Genomic DNA, 23,857 nt, shown 5'->3' with positions numbered 1-23,857 from the left:
AATTATATTTTTTTAATTTACAGGTATGTTTGGTGTGAAGACACTAACGACATCAACACAAATACTATTAGAAGAAAGATTTAAAAAATCTGAAAAACAACATAATTTCAGAGAAACCAGTACTGGTGTTCTCTGTGAAGTAAAATTACTTCCTCTTACACATAAGAAAATTGAATGCAACTAATACATATCCAATTCTAGGGTGGAGTGCTTTTTCTGTTGTTTTGTGGTGGGGTTTTGGGTTCTTTTATAAAGGTTTTTGCCACACCACAGAAGAGATCAACGATCCAAGTTAGTAATACCACATAGTAATAAGTAGAAAATGCACGTGACTCTAGGCATCATATTAAAAGCCAGATCTGAATGTCTATTGTGCAGTAATGCCATTAACTTCATACCAGTAAGAGTACACCTCTGAACCCAGTTTGACTCACTCGCTAGCAATTTCACCAGTTCTGCCACAAGTACATACCCAAACAATAACCCCATCTAACAAAATAAAATCCTCCTCTTGTTGAGAGTGGATCGCCTCTGAGAATAGCTTGGCACTCACCCCAGTTATCTTTATTACCAGGAATAAACTTTATGAAAGATCACTATACATAAAATAGACTCTCAGCTGCTCAAACAGAAGATCAATGGGACTTGTGATAAGAGATTAACTTGGCAATCAGACACCCAGCGGTAACATCGTTTTAGTGGTTTTCTTTTTAAATTACTCTAATGAAACAGACACTACAGAAAGACTGTGCACCATTTTAACAGTAAACATTTATATATCATTCATAAAACTTAGATGCAAAAGGTAAATGCAACTTATTCCTCCGAATGGAATGCCCCCTATAAAAAAAGTTAAACCCATAATGTTTGAAGGGATTTCACACTTGTGCCTGCGCTGCCCATGGAATAAATGAACTGCTTCATTTGAGGGTAGTTAGGTTACAAAGCATCTGAAGGGGAGAAGAGTTCAAATACAGCTTAGGAAAAAATGGACATGTGGTACACCAGCTCTGAGGCAGAAAAGCCAACAAAGCCAAATGAACTACAACACCAAAACAGCTTCCTCTGTTCTAAAATTCAGAGCAGAGGTTTGATTAAATAGTTTATTTTACTGCAAAACCTAAGCTATCATGCGATGCCCTCTGCAAGTGTTATTTATACCTACAGAAAAAGTTGTAAGCGTATTTGAAAGAATGAAGGTCTTGCCTTCATAGAAAACATAGTATCTACCCTGCTACATTAAATCACTGCCAGCCTGAATACGCATTTAGAGGACTTTTTGTCTCCACCTGTACACTGCAAACTCTGTTACTGAAATCAAAGAGAATTGGCTTTATATTTAATAATATCCCTAAACTATCTATATTTAACTTGCACAAGAGCCGGAAGAATTTTTAAAAAAAAAAAAAAAAAAATCGAAAAAATCTATCAGATTTACTAGAATTTGCTGTGTTGCTCCTAGATGATGGAATTCTGTAATGAGAACGTGTCCAAAGCAATTTTACCAAATAAGTTGTTTAAAGCAAGGTTTTCTTTATAAAGGCAGTAATATACTTCTTTCCTAACTTCCTTGAATAAGTACAGCTGTATTTGCTAACATTTTCAGAGTATCTAAATCTCCAGTGTAAGCTGCAACTACAAATGGAAAGTTTAACAGGATGGCCATAGGGCCAAAAGAAATACCAGAAAAGACACATACGGAGTAAACTGGGGCCACTCCAGCTTTTCACCTTCTGAGTATTGCAAAGTGAGTGGGGGACCCAGGAGCTGAAGTAGTGGTTCTTAACCAAAGAAAACCAGAATATATTCTGAAGAAAGGTAAGCAAGCACTAAATTCTATCTGTTTGTTCCTTCCCAAAGGAGCCAACTGGTGGAAATAAGCTGTAGAGGACGGACAGGATGATAGGAATAGGATCCACAGCTGCAGTTCTGTGCTGTCAGCAGTAAGAGACTGGCTGGGCAGCACACTCCTTTCCTCTCATTCCCTCTCTGCCACTGTGCTAAGACAATTGACCAGTGTCAGGTTAACACACCACAGCTACAGCAGCACAGCAGGTGAGACCTTGCTTCCCTTCCTTGAGGAGAACCAGACAAACCAAGGGGAAGCCCCAAGGGTGAGGTGAGAAAGAGAAAATCAATTCCTCTGCAAATCACTGGGGGCCAGAGGAAGATGATCTTGTGGCATGTGAAGTATGCAAGCTTTGGCCAAAGAGAGAGGGGAAGTAGCAGCCTCTACTTATAATGGAAGAGGTTCAGACAGAGTTTGCTGGAGCATAGGCTGCAAAACATGCTTTTCTTTGTTTCCCTGGAGACAGGTGGAGCTGTGAAGCAGAAATCAGGAGGAGTAAAAAAAAAGTAATCTCATTAAAAAAGCGAAGGTCTGAAAATCGTTTATCTAGAGGTAACATATCCCTCTCCAGGTTTTTATCTGAAAGGCACCAGTTGAATCTTCACTCCTACAACAGGTGCATGAACAAATATCAGGCTTTCAATTAAATTCGAAATAACAAACAGTAAGACTAGCCGTGCAGCTTGCCTTCAGTATCACCCAGTTTTAAATATACACCATCCTAACAAGTGCTCTTTGATGGGCAGGTGTCGTCCCTCCCCCCCTTTTCCCAGTACTCATTCCTGGTCTTTTGTGCCCACCTCTGCCTGCCATACTGCCAGATATGCCAAATGAGTGCTCCACAGCAGATCTGCCCAGAGAAAAAAATAAGAGGTTGTGAAGGAGAAGGCTGGGTGCTTTTAAGCAGACTCCCACAAAGATCTGGTTTATTACTGAACACATGTATCTGAAGGGTGGTACCTCTGAGAGGAAGAGGAACTTAAGACCAAGCAGCTCAGGTCAACAAACATCTTCAAGAGACTTTTTCCCTCAAGTCTGTTTATTTGTATCACCACAGTAAGAAAAGAAATACAGGTATAACACATAGAAAGCCATAATGTCCTTCTATGCCACAGGTGAGGGACTCCACAGGTACACACCTCATGAGATGGTAAAATTGAGGAAATAAGGAGTCCTGGATGCCACGCATAAAACAGAGGATGCCCATCTCTCCACTGTAACACATTTTCTCACTTCCCAACCCTGTCTTTGAAACTGTGGCTCTAGTGTAAATTGCAATACTGGGAGCTATCAATTTCTAATGTTAAAAGTTATTAAGCAACTAAGCTGGAGTCTTGCTGTATTGCATCTCTCCTAAAGCAGGCTCTCTTTCAACAGAAAAATCTGAAAACTGCAAAAGCCACCCTGGTTAATACAACTACAAAAAAAACCCCTTAAGTTTTAAAGTTCTCTTACATTCCTACTACCAAGTTTTAACCTCATACTTGGAACAGTTTCTGGATCCCTGAAATTCCCAAACCAACCTTTAAACACACTAACTTAGGCCTTCATAGAGCACTTGTCAGCAGGAAGAAACCGCTTAAATATCCTGGTTTACAATCTGGTTTTTATACTCAACATCTTGAGGCCAGTGAGGTTCATAGGACAAGGTAACAATTTTATTAGACCAGAGGATACAGCCTGGGGGAGGGGATAGTACATATGTTTTTGTTAAAACGTAGAAGTCAGGAGAACCTCTCCAACTCCTACCCTACCACATGAGACAGCAGCTAGACAGGGTTACAGAAGTACAATTCCTTTTAAAGAATAGAAATAAGAACTGTAAATGCTAAATAAATATAACTAGTTATCCATGTAGCCATTATAATGGATAGATTAATCTCAATGAAGATTAATGTCTAGAGTTTTTCTTAGTAATATTTCCCACTGCTCATATAAAATCCATTCATAGCACATCCCCCAGAAGCTTTAGGTAAACTGAAGCATCTGGATCCTTTCTCTAGTCCAACTATCACATTGAGAAACAGAACAACAGATTTAAAAACTTTAAAACAGAAGGAACTGTCAGGAATCCAGAGCTCTTCCAGTAAGTTTTGACAAGTCTCCTTCCACATACAGAAAAAAACGTAGGCTTCAGATATGGAGCTTTGTATTAGAATACATTCTACTGTATGCATTGTAGATATTAAAAAGCACAGCTTCCGTTGCTTCCCAGTCCCATGTCAGGTCTACAGCACCTGGACCCTCTGCATCTGCCTACACATTCTGGAAGAAATCGAGGTGTGACCCATATCCCAGTCCAGTTTTAAACAAAGTCCATCTGACTGTGTTCATATGCAGATGAGATCCTCCTCCTGGGAATCAGTCACCTTAGCTGCCAGGATTCCTGTCTTTCTGGCAGGGATGAAGGACAAACGAAATCTCTCTGCTATGCAAAAGCAGAATACTCTAACACAAAAAGAAAAGGTCAAGAAATTTAAGGTATTTGTAGTTGAGAAAAACATGGCCCACAAAATTCTCCAAAATCTTGAAATCAGTGATAGAAAACATGTATTTAGCATTTTAAGATTGGTTCATGATACTGTGTCTACTGCCAGAAGCTTGGTCCTCCAGAGTTGAAGACTTTTGAAAAGAGATTCTGAAATTGCTGTTGAAGGGAGATTACATACTCTCCTTCATAAGCAGGAGGAGGGCTTTTACCAATGTTACAGGAGGAGCCAGGAGAAACAAAACCAAGAACTCCAAAGCTAATCCTTGTCCTCCCAGAGGACTACTACCTAAACTCAGTTCTAATAAATAAGAAGCCAGATTCAAAGTTCACTTTCTGTTCTCAGAAAAGGTTTCTTCCATTAGATTCGTAAAGGACCAAATGGCAGAGAACCAGCAGCAGAAGCCAGCACTCCAGGTTCAAAAGCTGGCTCTAACTATGCATCCTTCCCATCCCTGTAGTATAACCTTTCCCTAGTGCCCTGTTATTTCCCTCATATGTACACTGTGTTCCACTATTAAAAGATTACTCAATACTAAAGCCATCTTTTTCATCTCCTGACCACTTTCTTCCTCTCGTCACTATTCCTCGCCTTCTCTTCCTTCTAATTTCCTTTTCATCATTTCATTCTCAACAGTTTATCCATCAGTCTTGCTCACATGTCAGTTTGCCACAACATCCCTTCAAGTTCCATCCTCAAAATACATCCATCTCTAAAGATATTTTTAACTAATATTAAGGTATTAAGCATATCAAATCCTGCAAAAGGACACACACAACAGACAGTACCTTCTACATTCACTGCCCTCCTTATTATTCCACCTATAAAGATGTCATCCTGACAAGATGTTGCTGAAGAGTCCGAAAGATTTCACGGACCAGGACTGTCTAATGATCACAAAGCTAGTACAGATGTCTGACAGAAACTGGGCGGAGGGCTGCACGGAATGGAAAAGATTAAGTATCTACTTCATTCTGGCAAGGTGAAGAAGGGTCAAGAAGCTTCAAAGCCAACAAGAGTGGAAAAAGTAAGCAGGAAGCAGGCAAGAGAACACTACTTTTTTAAAAAGGACTTCCTCTGACTTACAAACTGCTGTAGAAAGCCATTATCAGCAAGTAAGAGCTGCTGATAGCTCTCATTTGGGAGCTTTAAACATTTTTAAGTAAGAAGTGACCTGCTGCTGACTCCATCTGTTATTTCTCAGCTGCTGGAGTGAACCTCAGGCAGAAGGCCAGAGGAAACATGGAGCAGAAGTCTGGGAGGGATACAAAAGGTGACCAAGAGAATTGACAAAGAATTTATAGTCACAAAGGTATCACAGACTTCTGAAACTTGAGTTTATATGGACGCAAGAGTGCACATCACTCTACAGGAAAGACATCAAAAAAATTGAATTACTCCTTCCATAGGGAGGCATGGAAGGCTGGAAAACATCTGCTGATCTCTCCCAACATCTATATCCCTAGTCTCCTTCCTAACTTGGATGAGGACCTGTTTTAATAAATAACTAATATAAACACATCTCCAGAAACACCCGTGACAGTTCATGGCACTGTCCTGACCGCACATCTTGGATCTTGAGAGCAGCACCACTCCCTCAGCTTCACACCATACCCGGAAGCACCCTCAGCTGAGACTCCACATGGCAGCAAGGCAACTGCACTACTGAGGTCTCACACAGATGAGCACTGCTGGACGATACAGGGACACCAGTAAAGAAAAAAGTCACCTAGCCATATTTGAAAAGATACATGGATAATTCATTGTATGAATTATTTCATACAACCTTTCAAAGTTGTTATATATTTATGCAGGAGACATGCCCTGACTCCATTCAGAATGCAGTTGTGGCAGGTACTGTGCTAACACTCCATTTTATTGCTGCTTATTACTGCATACACCAGTCCTGGGCCACATGAAGCTGCACCTGTATCAGAATCTCTCTTGCAGCAAAGTTTCAGAAGATTACAAGAACATTTTTATGAATAAGAATTGGTTTATAATGTAAACCTTCTTATATATATGGGAGCATGTACTTATAACCAGTTTGCCAAAAACTAACTACTGTATCTGGTGCCACACAGATAAGATGTTCCAGCAGCATCACATGTCATTTTCTGCTAGTAAGTCATATTAGTATACCAGAATAGAAGACAACATTATATACCCTAGACATTTTCAACACCATTCTTACAACTTGAGCACTAATACTTTGGAAAAACTATGGAGAAAGTAATACTTGTGAAGAGAGGTGGATAAAGGGAAATATAAAAATAAGCCCAACTTGGCAGTGAGATGAATTTGGAGAAGAGTGAAACATTGCCCCTTCCCCCAGACAAGGCTCCTCTGTGATGTGCTGTTCTGCAGCATGCCTGGGATGATACACTTGGAGCAGGCAGCCTTAGCTTGCTGTATGCTGTGGTCAGTGTCTGTACACCAGTGCATGCACAGAATACAACCGCAGAAGTTGAATCGTGCAAGAGTTAGTTCAAAGAGGACTTCTCTGTCAACATCCAGGTTTCTATTTACTGCACTTTTCTATTTTTACTGAAAAATCCTATAAACTACATGAGCATACACAGTGTTGTGCATAAAACTTGAAAACCTCAACTGTAAAACTCCATTTCAATAACAGGACTATGTTCCCTGGAAAAAAGCATTAACTCAGTTGTGCTAAGCAAATACAGATTTCTATCCAAATTATGTACAACAAAAAGGCTAAAATAGTCTCCTTAAGGTAAATAACTGAAATTAAGGTTTATAAGAATAAATGAAATTTCCATACCCAGGAGGGATATTACTTGTGCTCAGAGGTGATACACTATTTTTAGGACTGTGAAGAGCTGCGTTACCTCTAGCACACTTTGATTGAATTTTCAGAGTTAAATATTTGCTGCTCACCATCTAGTACAACTGCTGCTCTGAATGCTCAGCAGTGTTATGAGACAGTTCCCTCAAGACTTTTGTTTGAGAAAAGCTTCAGTTAAAGTTTCAGCATGGGATCTACATACTCTTTGATTTTCTTTTGGTAGGAGAAAAAAATCACCTCTCTTTAATCTCTAGTTACATGCCTCTATTATGACCTATTCTAAACTTATCCCCTGGCATAGCAAACGGAATTTCACTAAACGCATAGATAGATATTGGACACCTTGTTTCCACTTTGAGCTCAGTATCGAAGGTAACACTTACCCCTAGTAGTATGACATTAAATTGAGAATAAGTTTTGTATTTCCATTCCACATTTTACTTCCTCACACCCCTTTCTCTCCACCTACTAGCCTCCCAGAGAACAGCAGAGGCCTATGCCTCTTGCTTGATAGTCTATTCCAACAGCTGAGCCACAGGAAGAGTGCAGCACTGCACAGATGGAAGGGGAACAGTGTGCAGAGAACCTCCCAGCTAAAGGAAAATCATTTTTCGATCTTGTTATTTGATTAAAGAAAACCAGAGGAATAAAAAAAAAAAAAAAAAAAATTCCAAATCCACACCAAAAAACCAGCCAAAACAGACCATCAACCCACAACTATGGCATTTAAAGCAGCTATTCAGAAAAACTTATTCCCCAAAAAATACAGTCTAATTGTGAACCAAAGAACTACACATACTAACCCTAGTCGCAAAACATTAAAAAAAAAAATCTCCAACTTGGTAAACGATTGCTTAATAGCTATCAACTCAACTACTGATTGGATAAGAGAAGTGTAAAATATTTTACAGTCACTAAGTATATAACAACTTAAACTGCTGATACAGATTGCTTAAATTTTGAAGAAAAAAATAAATACTTACCACAGTGGGGTTACCACTGCTGATCAACTGGCTGACTTCGTGAAAAATGCTTTTGCAGTCGATTGATTTGTCTAATGATCCCCGTTTCACTATCACCGCTACTGCTAATAAAATCTGCTCCCGAACGTACTTTTGAAGGCTGCAAACAACATTGCACAAACATATTTGCACATAATTCTGGACATCAATGCTCAATAAACTTTAAATACATTTCTTTTTCAAATATTTTGTGTGAATTCATAAGGGAAAGCTGACAACTCTACAGAAGTTAACTGCTAAGAATGGAAGACAAATTATTGTTCTAATGGTCTTCCACCACTACCTTGGGAAACAAAAAGGATAACCCAGACTTTATGCAGGATCCTACAAGTTCAGAAGTATGTTTTCGATACTCACTTAGGCCTTTGTAAGACATAGGTTAGAAGGAATGTTCGCAGTGACTCGATGCTAGTTTTTTCCAAGAGAATCCATTCTCTTACAACTGCTTCCATAATTGCTGTAGCAGCTTGAAAAAGGACATAGTCTACTTTACTAGTTTCTGTGGGGAAAAACAAAGGTAACTTGAGTATTAGAAGACATGCATGTATTCAGCTTGAATGTATTTCCAACAAAAGAAAACAAATGGAACTTACTATTATTTATTAATAAATGGGATTTTGTTGCTATAAAAACCAAGGAGGAGAAATAACCCAATTATTAAGCTGTCCAATATTATTCAAGCCAGTGAGTTAAGAGAAAAGTTGTCTATGCTACAAGGCTGGTTCAAAGATCAGGAATAAGAATGCTAACACAACTGGGGAACAAAATAAACAAGATGATTTAGTCCCAACATCTTAAATAATTAAAGTGACTAAGCTGACATAACGAGAAACAGGTCCGCTTACACTTAAAGATAATATTAGTGTTTAATTATCCAAGCAAAAATGTTACAGAAGTTTTCTACATCATGTTAAAGTTTCCATATTTATCTTAGGGTAACTAAAACATAACTTCTGACCACAGTGTAGGAATCATTAGTCCTTATTATCTGAATATGGGATTACTAGGTGTACAGATGCACTACAGAAAGTATAAAAATATGTTCTGGAGAAAGGTAACAGTTTGGTGATTACAAAGTACAATTTAAAGAGAAATGCCAGAATATGAATATAATTCCTATTATAATAGAAAGCTACAGAGACTTTTTTGTTGTTGTTGTTACTTTGCTTTTAAAAATTTTAACTTGGAAATAGCAGGTAGTATCTCAAAAGCCAGTTTCAAAACATTCTGAGCTCCGCAGAAAACACAAAAAGAACATTAAGAAAGGGTGTGGCCACAGGGTGAAATGGTGAAATAAAATTCCCAAACAAGAAGTAGAGTTTGAGCTATAGTGGGTGACCCACCAGGACTAGAAAAACTGAGTTTGTTTGAAAAAACATCAGTCATGAGACGAAGGGTTTTAAACTACTACTACAAAACAAACTTTCTTCCTCCAATTACATACAAGCAAGTTTATAATATAAATTTCCATTATATGCAAGTTCTACATCCAAGATGGCAGTTAATTTGCTACGGTATTTTTATGTTATTTAATCAGGCTCCAAATCTAAACCTACACAGATAAACATGCTTAAATCAAAATAAACCACCTTAAAATCAACTTAGCTTAATTTGGAAAACTAAATAACCACTTAAGTAAAAGATTAATGTGTATGTCTAACACACACATAAAAACAAACTGAATTATTCCTGCATGGGAATTTTAATGCTGGCATTTGTCAACTTCCAGGTCTTTGGCTTTTCTAACTGTACAAAGCTCACACAAAACAGAGAATGCAAATAAAAAAGGATGGAATTTCTCTTTTGTGTCAAGAACTGCAGATGCACAACTGGAATCATTAACAGTACATATCTCCAGCCCCCAGTGTAAGCTTATAACTAGCCAGAGTTCCGTTATCCTCTACGTGAAGTTACTAAAGAAAGGAAGGACAGGCTTTGGCAGTACGTTGAACAGCTATAAGCTTACAGCAGAAGAACATAGACCCTAGTGCTTCCTGGGCTCAAGTCCAGGTTTTTAAAGAAATGGCATAGTAGTGGTTGTTCCCCTTTTCCTTATGCTCATCATCTCCATTATTCTCCCTGTATCATTCACACACTCCTCTTTCCACGAATGACATCAACATCCTTTTCATCTCTCTCTACATCCATTCCAGTTCCTGCCTTGACCATTTTTTTCTGTTTCTTTTTAAAGCCATCTACTTTGTTCCTCTGGTTCCTGCCCATCCTGATCAGCACATATTCCTTCACTACACTTCCTCTTTTATTCTTCGTCATGAACAGCTTGTCTCCATTCTCTAGTTCCTGATTTCATAATCCCTGCCTCTCCCTTTTCAACTCCCAAGCTGTGAAAATAAATAGCCTCAATTTTGCTGACCCATAAAGCAAAAAGTGTGATTGCAGTCTTCAGGACCAGATGAAGTACTCCTATAATATGCTAAAACCAGAAGAAATCCATTTGTAGAAAAACATTTTGGTTGGGAAGTGGGTGTAGGAAAAGAAGCACACTCTGCTCTATATATCACAGTATAATTTAAAAATAAGGTAGTAGGCCTGCAATATTGACATCATAATATTCATGAATTGTAAGTCTCAATCCAGTAAATTTAGAAATAACTGTTAAAAAAATACTGTGGAATGAATGAAGTATGAAAATAATAATATTTTAAACAGAATTCTAATATTTCTCTGCTCATTCTGGCAAATGCTTTGAAAGCAAAGTTGCTTTTTGTGGTTTTGGCATGTGTTCTTTTGCATAAACTTCTAGGTATCCCTCATCGGGGCTCAGAGTCAGCTTTCACCGAAACCTCCCTGTTGCCTGCCCCCAACACTCACATCTGGTTAGTACAATGGTGCTTGCTACATCATTACTGCTCCTGTAATTTTCAGATTATTTAGCTACCCAACTCTAATAAGTCTCTATAGCACCTGTAAAAACAGATTTATTCTTAAAGACTTGTTAACACAACCACATTTACAGCATTTCCATTAAAATCAAAGAGATTTCTGATAAAGGGTGATATCTGCCTACCTCTTTCCTCTTCCACAGGTATAATCACACAATTTCAAATCACCTGCTTTTACCGGGTGGACAAAAACTTTTCTATTTTTCTTTAACAAAACAGTTGGACATAAATAGAAAAAAGGCAGCAATAGGCTTCACCCTTCATCAAAAAGTACCCCTCATCAAAATCAAAACTGATGTTCATACTCCCAGCTGCAGAAGAACAGCACAGTTCCAATTATAAAAGTGTGTACATATTTAACTTCATTTATTAAAACTTACCCAAAATGTGTTTGCAAACAGCAAATGGTGATTTTGATTTTCTAAATGATAAGAATATGTGCTCAGCATGTTGGCGTTGTTCATTATTGACCATGGAAGGTGGTGCCTGGAAAAAAAAAAAAGTTATTCAAGCACTGAAACTCCATCCTGATTGTAAATATAGTAAGAGCAATTGTCATGAACTTAGAAATGTTGCCTTGTTAAACATCAAACCCAAGTATCTCCAGGCAAAACTACTTGCTCTTTCTCAGTCATAGCCTCTTCTTATATACCACTGTGTATTTACATTACATGTATGCAAGTGTGAATATTGAGACATCAAGCAGAGAGTGAATAATTCTAAATATAGTGTTCCTAACGATGCTTCTGAAGAAAGCTAAAAGTTGATCTAAATTCAACCCATTTTTCTACTCAAACCAAAAATATTACTGCACACCACTAAATGCTGCTGCACATGCTCAGTCTCGGGAGCAAAGCACTGTTTTTTCTTTAGTTCTACATTTGTTTTAAAATATTTAATTGTGTAATAAATTCAAGGGATTAAAAAATCACTACAAATACATTCAAAAATAAAGTACTGCCAGTAACATACTACCCTCTAGTGTTTAATGTTGAAGTTGACATCCTGAAGACTTGAGTGCAATTGAAGAGACAGGTGAGCCTATTTGGGGATGGCTATAGTGGTTCCCCAGCTGCTTACACCCATCCCCTTACATCCTGGGTACCTTGGCTGCTCAGGTAATACCTGCTGCTCTGCTGCTGAAAGGCAGCTCCATGGCGGTTTCTACCTGAAAATCAGCTCCAGGTAAAGCATGAAACTACACAATAACCTGGACCACTGCGAGGTGCCTACAGAGCACAGGTGAGAGTTAATTGCCTGCACTGCAGTCTCACCTCATGAAGCAACTCCAGGAATTCCCCCACACTGTCCCACAAGGTAAAAACAACCCTGCAGAAACCATCAGCTGCTCACACCACCACACTGCTCTCCACTTCCGCCACCAATATTCTCCGATTTCTGCTATTTGGAATTTATCTGAATGAGCACATGGCACAAGATGCTCTTGCAAGGGATTGATACCACAAACAGGGTAAGCAGAACTAAAGCACCTTTGACTGTACATGTAGAAAGATCACATTCAAACTGCAGAGCCGGGTCAAGGTGATAGTATAGGTTATCGAACTTCCAAACTCCAAATTCCAGTCCTGTCCCTAGCAATCTGAGGAGAACATGGGTGCCACCTATCTTTTGGCTGTGATTTATACCCACTGCTTTGGGAATAAAAGTACAAAGACCTTAGCATACAGACCAAGGTTTTTAACTTAAATGAAATATTTGCCAGTAAATAAAACATATCAAATCTGATTTAATTCTTTCATCCTTGATGGAACACAAGATGACAGAAGACTCACGTAAGAGGAAATAACACCAGAGATTACAATTTCATAATCTGAGTAAATGAAGCAAGGAAAATCAGGCTGCTGATCCTTTGATCAAGGGGGTCCTAATGAACAGCTGTCCACCTCCTTACATAGCAAATTTTTGACTCTCACAGCTTTTCCTGCACAGATATGAAGAATGCCTGTGAGGGGAGAAAAATAAGTAGTGGAGGAACTCGGCTTATGCAGAATAAATGCTCTGTCCCTTCACAAACCTGCTCTGCTCTACAGCCAGTTTGAGGGCAGAATGTCCCTGGACAGTGATTTGAACCTGTGCAGGACAGCTCTTACCAGCTCTGGGGACAAGACCACGGTGTTTGCCCATGCCCCCTTCCGGGCAGACAGCAGTTCAGTGTTAGGCTGTGCACATGCATAGATGCAGCGTGCCCTCAGTTCATGTCCCTCTTCCACATCCTTGGAGCAGCGTCTCAGGGACTAAGTCAGCAGGCTGCAGGCAGATATGCACAAAGGAAAACTTTTGGATATTTGGGACATTACACACCGCTGTATATCCGAGACAGAAGTAACCTCCGTGGCACGGTCCAAGTCTTTCCAAGACACTGAGCTGCAGTGAACTCCAACCCAATGCAGAAACTCAAGCTTTAAGAACTTTTTAATCAAACGTAAACTTGTAAAGAAGTAGCCTTATCAAGTGGGATATGCAACATTTCTGTGATAAAGCCTCAAGTCTTCTGCATGCAGCCAGCCATCAGAAGGAGCTGCTCCCAACCACACGTGCCTTCTGCAGTCTGAAGGACAGTACTTCTCTGCATGGACCCTAGCTACATTCTCTGCAACAGAACCAGCAGTACTGAATGCCAAAAGAATACCTGGTGCAGGTTATCAAAAATGCAAGAACGACCTACATAGCAACAGCTTAACACATGCTTCAGTCAGTGCTACGGCAAATAAACCAAATCTACCAAACAAAAAAGCAATCCCCACATTTTTCCCTCATTGTATGGGCAAGCATTTGTGAAAATGTACAAAGAACCATGATCCCTTCTATCAACTAGCCCACAAAAAAACCCAAAAACACAAAGTGTGAGGGGGGTGCAGGGGCAAGAAGAATGAACACTCTTTTGTTACTTTAATAAAGCATCAAAAAGCCAGACAAGTGCCAGTGCAACAGTAGGGAGAAAAGGAGTGGAGTAACGTTTCCCTTTCAACAGTACTGACCTTGCAGCTCACAACTCTGCAGTCTTGTGAAGCCTCAATAACTACAGCCATGTTAGGAAGAATCCTTTGGGTGTGACAAAGCATAACATTTTTCAAGTTGGGTAATTTACATTTACATTTTTAGAGCAAGAAGATCAAATCAGGGCTACCTGATCTTGAACTAACTTTGTATTAACATTTGAGTTTGTCATATAGAAATCCTGTCTATTTTCACCATTCTGTATTAAAGGCACTTTCAGTTGCAAACTATAGCACTGCTAAAAAAACCATTATTATTATGGGAAATACCCCCTTTATGCTTATAATAACTAGGAAATAGATCTCTTATTTTACATTATTTTAATTCTTCTACTGCTTTGAAGTCCAGTTACAGAGACCTTAGGCACCTTGGGAAGGTACATAGCACATCATATTCCTGTATTGATTTTAAAAGTCACAATAATTTAATGATACATTACACACTTAGACTCTAATAACTGTCCAGAACAGACAAGTACAACAATCAAGGTTTAAACTGTACTATACATCCACCAGAGGGAGCTTAAAGCTCACAGTCTGCTGCTTTCACTGCATTAAGACAGTATTTATCTGTACAACAAAAGTAAAGTACAGTTAATTTTAGGCTTTAAAGAAAAAACCAGCATATAAATATTCTGCACACGAATTTCATATTACAAGAATACTGGCTTAGTGATCCTGAGAGCCTTGTATGTCGGTGCCCAGCACCTCCTCAGCACAACAGGGTTAGAAATGTACCCCAAGTACTCATTATGCTTGGAAGGTCCCCCAAACACGCACGCACATTCACTGTTTTCATTCTAATTGTCTCCTTCATTCTCTTCTCTACCAAGGAATTAAAAACCAGTGATGTAATTATCAGGCTCTTGTGGCATATTGAAACTATTTGCAGCTACATCCCTTTCACAGAATCACAGAACATGCTGAGTTGGAAGGGACCCACAAGGATCATTCAAGTCCAACTCCTGGCCCTGCACAGAAGCATCCCCAAGAGTCACACCATGTGCCTGAGAGCAGTGTCCAAACACTTCTTGAACTCTGTCAGGCTTGGTGCTGTGATCACTTCCCTGGGGATCCTGTTCCAGTGCTCAAACACCCTCTGGGTGAAGAACCTTTTTCTAATATCCAATCTATACCTCCCCTGACACAGCTTCAGGCCAGTCCCTTGGGTGCTGTCACTGGTCACCAGAGAGAAGAGATCAGTGCCTCCTCTTTCTCTTATGAGGAAGTTGTATGGTCTGGCACTTACCTCTAACACCCATCTGTTCTCTCTTCTGTCCTAAAAATTACCTGTAAAAAGTTATCCAGGACAAAGATCACATTTCTGGTTTTAGCATAACAAGTTACTGCCCCAAAAGAATAGAACTCGTACATGACACAGTATTATAAATAAAACTACATCCTTTCAGCTAACATGATTGTGTGGATACAGAAAAGGAGCAGCAGCAGCACCTACTGATTAGATCCAGCAGGACTAGTCATTTAAATGACAGCTATTCACTCATGGGAAAGAAAAACTGAAAGAAGACAAGAGGTAGGCTAGCACTAATACTTGTAAGACCACTGAAGTTACCCGAAAGCCTGGATTACTAATAAGAAAGTAATGTAACTCCTCACCTTTCATGGTAACAAGTTTATTAAAAAAAAAAAAAAAAAAAAAAAAGAGAAAAATTAAGGCACAGTATCAATGACTGAATTGTAACAAAGCCAATAATCATGTTAAAACATCTGAATTCTGCATGTGCTTACAGAAATCCCATACTTTCTCTGTGCTGTTGTGAAAAACCCCTTCTGAAAGGGAGGCATTGGAACAGGTTGCCCAGGAAAGTGGTAGAATCACCATCCCTGGGTGGTCCCCAAGAACCATGATGTGGTTCTTGGGGACCTGGTTTAGTGGTGGACTTGGCAGTGCCGGATTAATGGTTGGACTAGATGATCTCAGAGGTCTTCTCCAACCTAAGTGATTCTGTGGATCTATTTAAGGAAAAAGCATGGAAAAACCAAGGTCTTTGCTACCCTTCTCACTCCTCTTAGCAGAACACAGGTAATCACTAGGATTCTCCTCAATCCATCAATGGTAAATGAGCCAGTAGAAAAAAAATCTTTTTGAAAAGACAGAAACACTAAACTTTAGCATGAAATAGAGCTTGTGAAGCAAAATGTAGGAAACACCTTTAACACCTCACAGTCAAAAAAGAAGACTGAGAGAAAAAAAAAAAAAAAGAAGAAAAGAGCTGGAGTTTGAGGTTCTCTGTATTAGGGTAAACACTGGGGAGAGTCCTCAGCAGTCAGCATCTTTCTAGTACTTCTGGGATACAGGTAGGCAGATGCAGCCTGAAGGAACGTGTTGGCACAGATCAGTCAAACAGAAAAGCTGTTCAAATCATGGGCATAAGCATATTTTTCTGGTGTAACCTAAGCATGCTCCAACTTTACCTATGAAGACCGAATGCATGGGGAATGACTTACAGCTCCTTCTGCACATAATGATCAGTTCTTCCAAGAGCAAGTCCCTCAGTCTGCACCTCAGATGCAGGTAAGCCTTCCAAAAGTTGGGCAGTGATATTCAATGGTAGAAAAAGAGAGAGATTTGGCTCTTATATTCTTGATTAAGATCTTAATAGTTTTCTTTCACAGAGTCACATATCACCCTACATTTGATTTTTCACTTTTTGTACACTGAAAAAACCAATAACACCAGCCTACTCTCAGCTCACATGGGTGTTACGGCAATGAGACAATTATTTCGGAATTATAAGAACTGTTGTGTAAAACTAAAGTCAGGTTTTCCCTTCCTTAACTATTAGACCACATACCTTACAAAAATCTGAACATAACTTTCATGCAATTACCTTTTCTTTCCGGTGTGATAAAAACAAAACTTGATTCAGGTCTCCATCAGAAATAAAAGTTTCTCCTCAACAAGTCTGAGGTCAGCACATCCTCTTTAAATCCTATTTCTCACCACTATGAAACTGTTACAAGAAAACATATAATGGACAAAGCTCCATCGTCCCTCTCCAGTGCACCAACATTGTTTACCTCAGCAATCTGAATATAAGCAATCCACTCATCCAAAAAACGCAGATGTCACAAACACAACAAATTAACAACATTAAACCCCCAAACAGCACAGGTTCCTCAACAGCCACCAGTGTACTAGTAGGTATTTAACTCGCTTTCCCACTCTTACTCCCTGCAACCATCCTTTTGTATCATGGGAAGATAAGGACCACCACCAGATACAGCAGGACCATTAATTCCATAAGTTTATGTGTTGCCACTTTTTTGCCAAAATAACCCATCTTTGTCCCTTCCTTACATAATACAGATTTTTAATTTCTAACTTGAATTTTTTTTTTTTTTTTGCTCCTCACTTGATGGTACACAAAGGACAAGGAGGGAATGACTAAAAATGCTAAAAGATTGGCTACTAACACAAAAGGTATTACAAATTATTTATAATAGTAATTAATACCGACACACGGAGCAGGAAAGTAGTAGATATGAGAAAAGGTCAGACCAACTGTCATAGAAAATACACATATGACTAGGAAACATCAGTTGAAGGTACATGTGGAAAAAATAAGGGACAAAAATAAAAGAAAATCCCCAAGCTCTTATTTTACATAGGAGTAGTTAGACATACATAGAGGATCTGAAGCTACACATGTATTCAGAAACACTTGCTTTGTACAAGCATTTCCTACCTCAGTAACATACCTCTAAAAAAAAAAATATATGTAATTATGACTTGACAGGATGGAAAATGCCAAGAAATTAAGGTAATAGGTACATGAGAAAGGAAATAAATGGGTTGCAAATATGAGATGTTCTCTTCATAAGACTAAAGTTGAAGTCATTGTGTATTTGCCAGCAAGAGGCTGAAAAAGTAAAACCACATCAACGTTTGAAGTCTGCTTTTTTAGCTCCTTCTCCTTATCTGAAAACACTTTTTGGTTTAAAAAAAACCAAAACACCAAACCGTATCAAATTCCACTCCCTCCTCAAGCAATTTTGTTCAGGCAGTTTCATGTTGATCATCACAAATATAAAAAATAGAACTTTTTTTGTCATATATTGGAAGTTACATTATTTTCTTAATGGTTTGAGATCATAGAATAGAATCACAGGATCACACAGTAGTTGGAATTGGAAGGGACCTTTAAAAGCCATGTAGTCCAACCCCCTGCCATGGGCAGGGACACCTTTTCCTTCCACTAGACCAGGTTGCTCAATGCCCCATCCAACCTGGACTAGAACCCTTCTAGGGATAGGGCATCCACAAGGTCTCTTGGCAACCTGTACCAGTGCCTCACCACCCTCCTTGTAAAATATGTCTATCTTCTTAGAAGGCCAATAAAAAAGATTGAATTGGCTTCTGACATATGAATCTTGACCTCTTCAACATCTTGTAGTTGAAGTTTGTTCAGCAGTTTGTTCTAATATTGTTGTGGATTCCAGAGAATATTTGTTATTGGTCACTTAAGACACTGATAGTATCTTAATAGTAACAACTTCTACCATTCAACATTATTATTAAAATCAATACTGGGATAGTTTTTTATTAAATATGATTTAGTTAGCCAGCTTGCACTGCTACTTCTGCATTGTAATTTTGCTAAGAAAAATCCAGCTCGTGATCATTTACAAACATAAGGATGAGGTGAACAGCATTCATTCCTTGCAGACAGAAAAGCTTGCTAGAGACAAATTCCGATTTTTTAGGCTCCTGCTACGGCAAGACACCACTGAATACAATCAAAGTCAGCAATCTTTCTACAATTACAGTGGGGGAAATCTACAAATTAGCATATCACAAAGAAGAGTCACGCACTCCTCCAGATTTTGCTGCTTGAGAGAACACAGAGGGAGTACATTGGAGTGATTTAAGCTGACACCCACAGTATTCCCACCTACTTCAAGGTCCCCTATGAACAGTACAGCCTAAACACTAGTAGGATTATGGAAAGGCAAACATGCCTACTAGAAGAATTTCCTTGGGTTTAAAAAAAAGGATCAAATTGCTTGTACCTGCTACTACTAAAGACAAGTAGGAACCTTCTTGCCAAAGGCAATGTTTATGTCTGCAAGTAAAGCATATTACAAAGTTTGACAAGGGCAGAACAAAAATCTGATATTTCTACTGAAGTATGACTTGGTAAAAGTCACCACAAACTCTCCAAACTGAGCTTCCCCAAATATGTAGGGGAATCTTGCCTTCCTTGCAGTCAAAAGGTAAAATAAAACTGTTCTTGAACTCTGGTCTGTGGGAACTAAAGACATTCGTTCTTCTTCAGAATGGTGTCTAGACTCTGTGCCTCAGAGAGCCTGGAAGTCCGACAGAGTAGAGCAAAAGCAACTGACCCCCATCAATACACAAGGATAAGCAAAAGCCAACACAGTCGGCAGTGGCACCACTGCGTCTGGACCTTGCTGACAGCCACCATCAGGCAGACTCACTCAGAGAAGTGAGGAATAAAGGAAACCCAGATGGCTCACCAACATGTCGCAGCAGGCAGGGAAGCCAAGTAACAGTGAGGCATATGTAAAGGAGAAAGATCATGAGTGAGCTTGAGAAGCATGTGCAGGGGAACACCATGTGATGGTGGTAACACAGTCGAGGATTATGGGCAAAAATAGAAGGAGAAAGAGAAAAAAAAAGGAAAAAAATAATCAAGCACATGGGCAAGTAATAATTTTTAACTAGTGCACATACTGCCTTTAGGACAGCTACATACATTACTCTATCCATGTAAGCAATTGTTATAGCTGCAACATAACTAAATAAACAAAAGTAATTAAATTCTTACTTACCATATGTGCTCTTCTACTAAGATGCTCAAAACCCCCTAAAACTATATTTCTGTGTCTTAAACAATAAAAGCACCTTAACAGAATTACTCCCCAGCACAGATCTGCTGTATAGGCGAGTTATAGAAAAGAATCAGACTCTCAGAATAAAGAGATTCCAAGTTTAACTCTACCAAAGTCACATCAAGCAGCATGCTCCAAGACTGCATTACTCTGACTTCTGTGCAGTCAAGTCATAATGAGTTTGCATTCCAGTTATACCAGTCACACTTTTCAAGTATTTAAAATAAGCTTTCTCCTACAGTATATCACAGCACACTCAAGAACTGTCACTTGTCTTATTAAAATAGCTAATCAAAGAGATTAAATATGGGGGTCAGGCACAGAGAACTGGACAATTAGACACACTTCTGTTCTCAGATATTCACTCTACTTCTGTAGCAGACAGTGACACCTAACAACACAAGGATGTCTGGTCCACTCATGAATCAGATGCCAATTCAAGAAGCTAACAATTCAAGCTACATGAGGATGCTCAGCTCTGCAGTGTTTGGCAGCTGCTTCACAAGTAGATGAGACATTCCAGCCTTGGGCACGAGGCCAGAAGGAATTTAGGCAACTGGTATCAAGAGCAGTTTCTGATGTCCCAGTCAGATCTGTCATTATACAACTGCTAACCTTTAAGTAATAGTTAAGTTACTACAGAAAACCTAGTTAGCATAATGAACAACTCCAACTACGTTCCAATTGCTTCCTTTACACTTGCTTTTTGGAACAATCATTTAAATTACAGTAGTAACTCATCTTCCAATTTAAAATATAACAATCTTGAAAAATAATCTTGGGTAAGTAAGATGAAATAAATAACTTTGAACCAGAAGTGCACTAGAGACAATATGGTGGAGACTTAAAACTTTCTGAAGAAAAACTTTCTTTGATTTTTTTTTTTAAATTCTTTCCCAAAAGTAATTATTGCTTAAATAATTTAAACCCCAGAGTGCCCAGTATTTTTTGGTATATATTTGGAACAAATGTGTGACTGCTGGAGGAATTGCCTCCTACACATCTACTCACTCACGTCTTGCTTTCATGCAGAAACTTAACAATAGGGGAAAAAAGACTATTTTTTCATATCAGCTTTTGCTTTGTATTTTGGAGCTGAAGTACTTTATTAAGTCTTTTGCAAGTAAAACAGGAGATAAATTGTGCTTTGTGATCAGATCTATTCTCAGTTTTGAAATGGTCGTATATAAGATATTATATATACACATTAATTGACTAAAGAGCCAAAGTAAATCAATTGCCATCAATATCAAAAGATTTTCTGAGATAAGACTTCCTCTCCAAGACAAGCAACAAAAATTGCTGAGATTTTATTTCTCTACTAACAATTTGACCCACACTTATAGACTATTACAGGTTCTTCACTGAAATTACCATTCATTTACATGGACAATACGCTTCAGATACATGACTTGTGGTAACCAGTCTGCAGAGGAACTGCTTCCACTGTTCATGTCTGCTTCTCAGCCTCAAAACAGGTACCAGAGATCTCCCGGGGACGCAAAAGGGAGGAATGCAAAGTGGAATCTCTGTTCGGGGAAGCAGGACCATAATGGAGCAAGAGGAAAGAACAGAGGATGATGAAGGTATAGCTATCAGGTAGCTGTGACAAGACATTGACAAACAGATGCCTCTAAGTGGTTTACATACCTGGGTGAGCTGTTCATCCAATCAGCTCTGACTGCTGTCAGTCGCCTCACAGCATTCATTTAGAACTTTTCTAACCACTGTGCACATTGCTCAATAAGAAATCCATACATTCAACTAAATTAACATTACATTGGCTCGTGCCAACCTTCTGAGAGCACCAGATGAACAGGATCAGCCCGTACTCCATCCATCCCATACATGATAACTACAGCAGAATTTGGGAAAATGACTGAATTCTGCATAGTCCAAGAGTTGCAAATTTAGGCTCGGCACTGCTGGACCAGAGCCCTATATAAAGTTACAGAAAGCCTCATCGTTCCAAATTCAAATATTTTTAAAGCATTTGATGTTAACAAATAAAATCAATCTGCTTTGACTTCAGTAGAAATGGCATATCACTACTGCAATAGCACAGGAACCCTAAAAATACATGTTACTAAAGGACACAAAAAGTCAAAGTAGCCCTTGCTACAACTACACTCACACTAGCCTCAAGTCCTGCTCTTTGTTTCCTTCTGTTGTGTTAAGGCCAATTTTTTCTGTTGTGGTAAGAGATGGGAGATTTGGCAGAAAATAAACTCCCCTGCATTCAAGCTGGTCCTCAGACATCAGAGGGGCTGGCAGTGGCTGACCTTACATTCTGAGTGATAGCCAATTTGGCAACACCTTCCTCTGACCATCTCCTGGAGCTGGAGTGAGCTTGGCCTCATTCTGCAGCAAGGAGGAGAAGGGTTGGTGGGAACAAACCAAGCTTTTCCCTTGGCTCCCACCAACTGCAAGTGCTTCTCTCTTTCCCCCACAAGGAGGCATGGAAGATACACATGAGTCCCAAGTTGAGACCCTCTGTTGTCCAAAAAGGTGGGAAGGAGAGGAGTCTCAGCATCAACACACACTACAGACTTCATTGCAGGGTGGACTATCCCCATGACAGGCCCTGGTTCTCCAGCAAGAGATAGACCCTAGGCCATTCACAGCCTCCAAAATCCTAATTACAACTTGATCATAAGATTCAAGTAGCTCAAGTCTGTATTGCCCTTTTCTGTGCCTACAAGACAGCATAGACATGACTTAACAAAAAGTGCCAGGATAGTAACAATGAATTTCAATACAAAGTTTAATGGAAATACTCATTTTCCAAAGTTCAGATGTACTTGATATATAACCCATTTATTAGGCTCACTGTACATCAAATACAGTCAGCATCTACTCTCCTTCTGAAACTTCATATTGTCTGTATGTGTAGAAGTGTCTAACAGTAGCTATTTTTTCCTACTGTCTGATTTCAAATTATACTTTCTGAAAGAACAGCTATAAGCCCCTCACACACACACTGCTGCAAGGCTGGTATTATTTTTACTTGCATGTAGCCTTCTACAGTAAGCACGTGCAGATGGAGTAACAGGGTTAACAGGATATCACATGGGTAGCCCCCCTTCCACCTCACATATAGCCCCCAACACAGAAGTCAAAATTCATCACCACATGAAATATTTAAACTGACACAGTGATGCAGTTTGGTTTCTGAGTGTTTTAGGCTCTGACTCCTATCACAAAAGCATTTCCTCCCACCAAGCTGATGAAGAAAGGCAGGCACACAGGGCAGCCAGATTCCCTGCCAAAATTCAGGTTTTAGCACTTCCTCTTCCGTCCATCTTGATAAAATGTCAAAACAATTTTGTCCCATCATAATTATTCAGGAAGAGTTGATTAAAAGGAAGGTAAGGGAATCTTTAGAATTCTCAGAGTTTATCTAAATTTGATGTGAAAAACTCCTTTGGTTTAGTGTACTTTCAAAATGGCATGGCCTAAAACACCTACCTTTATTAATGGCTTTTAACTGTCAGGGTATTAATAAAAACCTACAGACACAAGTAAAATATGCACAAAATACAACATCTGAATCATGTAAGCAAACAGAAACGTAGCTACAGACAAAAATCAAAGTTTGGCAAAAAAAAAGAGCAAAAAGATAGAGAAGGAAAAAGGGGAGGAAGCTCATCACCTGTGTTAGGTGGAGGATAAGGAAGCCAAAAGAAATTGTGAAACTGAAATGATTTTACAAAGAGAATAACTTCTTTTCCTCAAAACCACAAAATATTACAGACTTGCACTGAACAGATCTAGAAAAAGCTCCTTTCCCGTACATCTAGAATTGTACACACTTGAGATGGTAGGATGTCCTTTACTTTTACCTTGTTTCATCACTTTGTTCTGCTGTTACAGCCTGAACTACATTACCAA

The 23,857-nt window shown here is 39.0% G+C and overlaps 1 protein-coding gene across 2 annotated transcripts in view; it reads right to left on the bottom strand.

Moving 5' to 3' along the window:
* Positions 1–23,857, bottom strand: part of XPO4 (exportin 4) — an 82,119-nt gene that overhangs the window by 48,484 nt on the left and 9,778 nt on the right. For both annotated transcript variants that reach the window (XM_032679739.1, XM_032679740.1), the window contains exons 2-4: positions 11,453–11,558; positions 8,527–8,668; positions 8,131–8,269 (exon numbers count right to left, since the gene is read on the bottom strand). In XM_032679739.1, the coding sequence (XP_032535630.1) occupies positions 8,131–8,269; positions 8,527–8,668; positions 11,453–11,558 (387 nt within the window). The remainder of the gene's footprint in view (positions 1–8,130; positions 8,270–8,526; positions 8,669–11,452; positions 11,559–23,857) is intronic.

The sequence above is a fragment of the Chiroxiphia lanceolata genome, chromosome 2 (genome assembly GCF_009829145.1).
Source record: "Chiroxiphia lanceolata isolate bChiLan1 chromosome 2, bChiLan1.pri, whole genome shotgun sequence".
Lineage (NCBI taxonomy): Eukaryota > Metazoa > Chordata > Aves > Passeriformes > Pipridae > Chiroxiphia > Chiroxiphia lanceolata.
The sequence above is the reverse complement of the archived record's forward strand: the minus strand, read 5'-3'. Positions and strand labels throughout refer to the sequence as shown.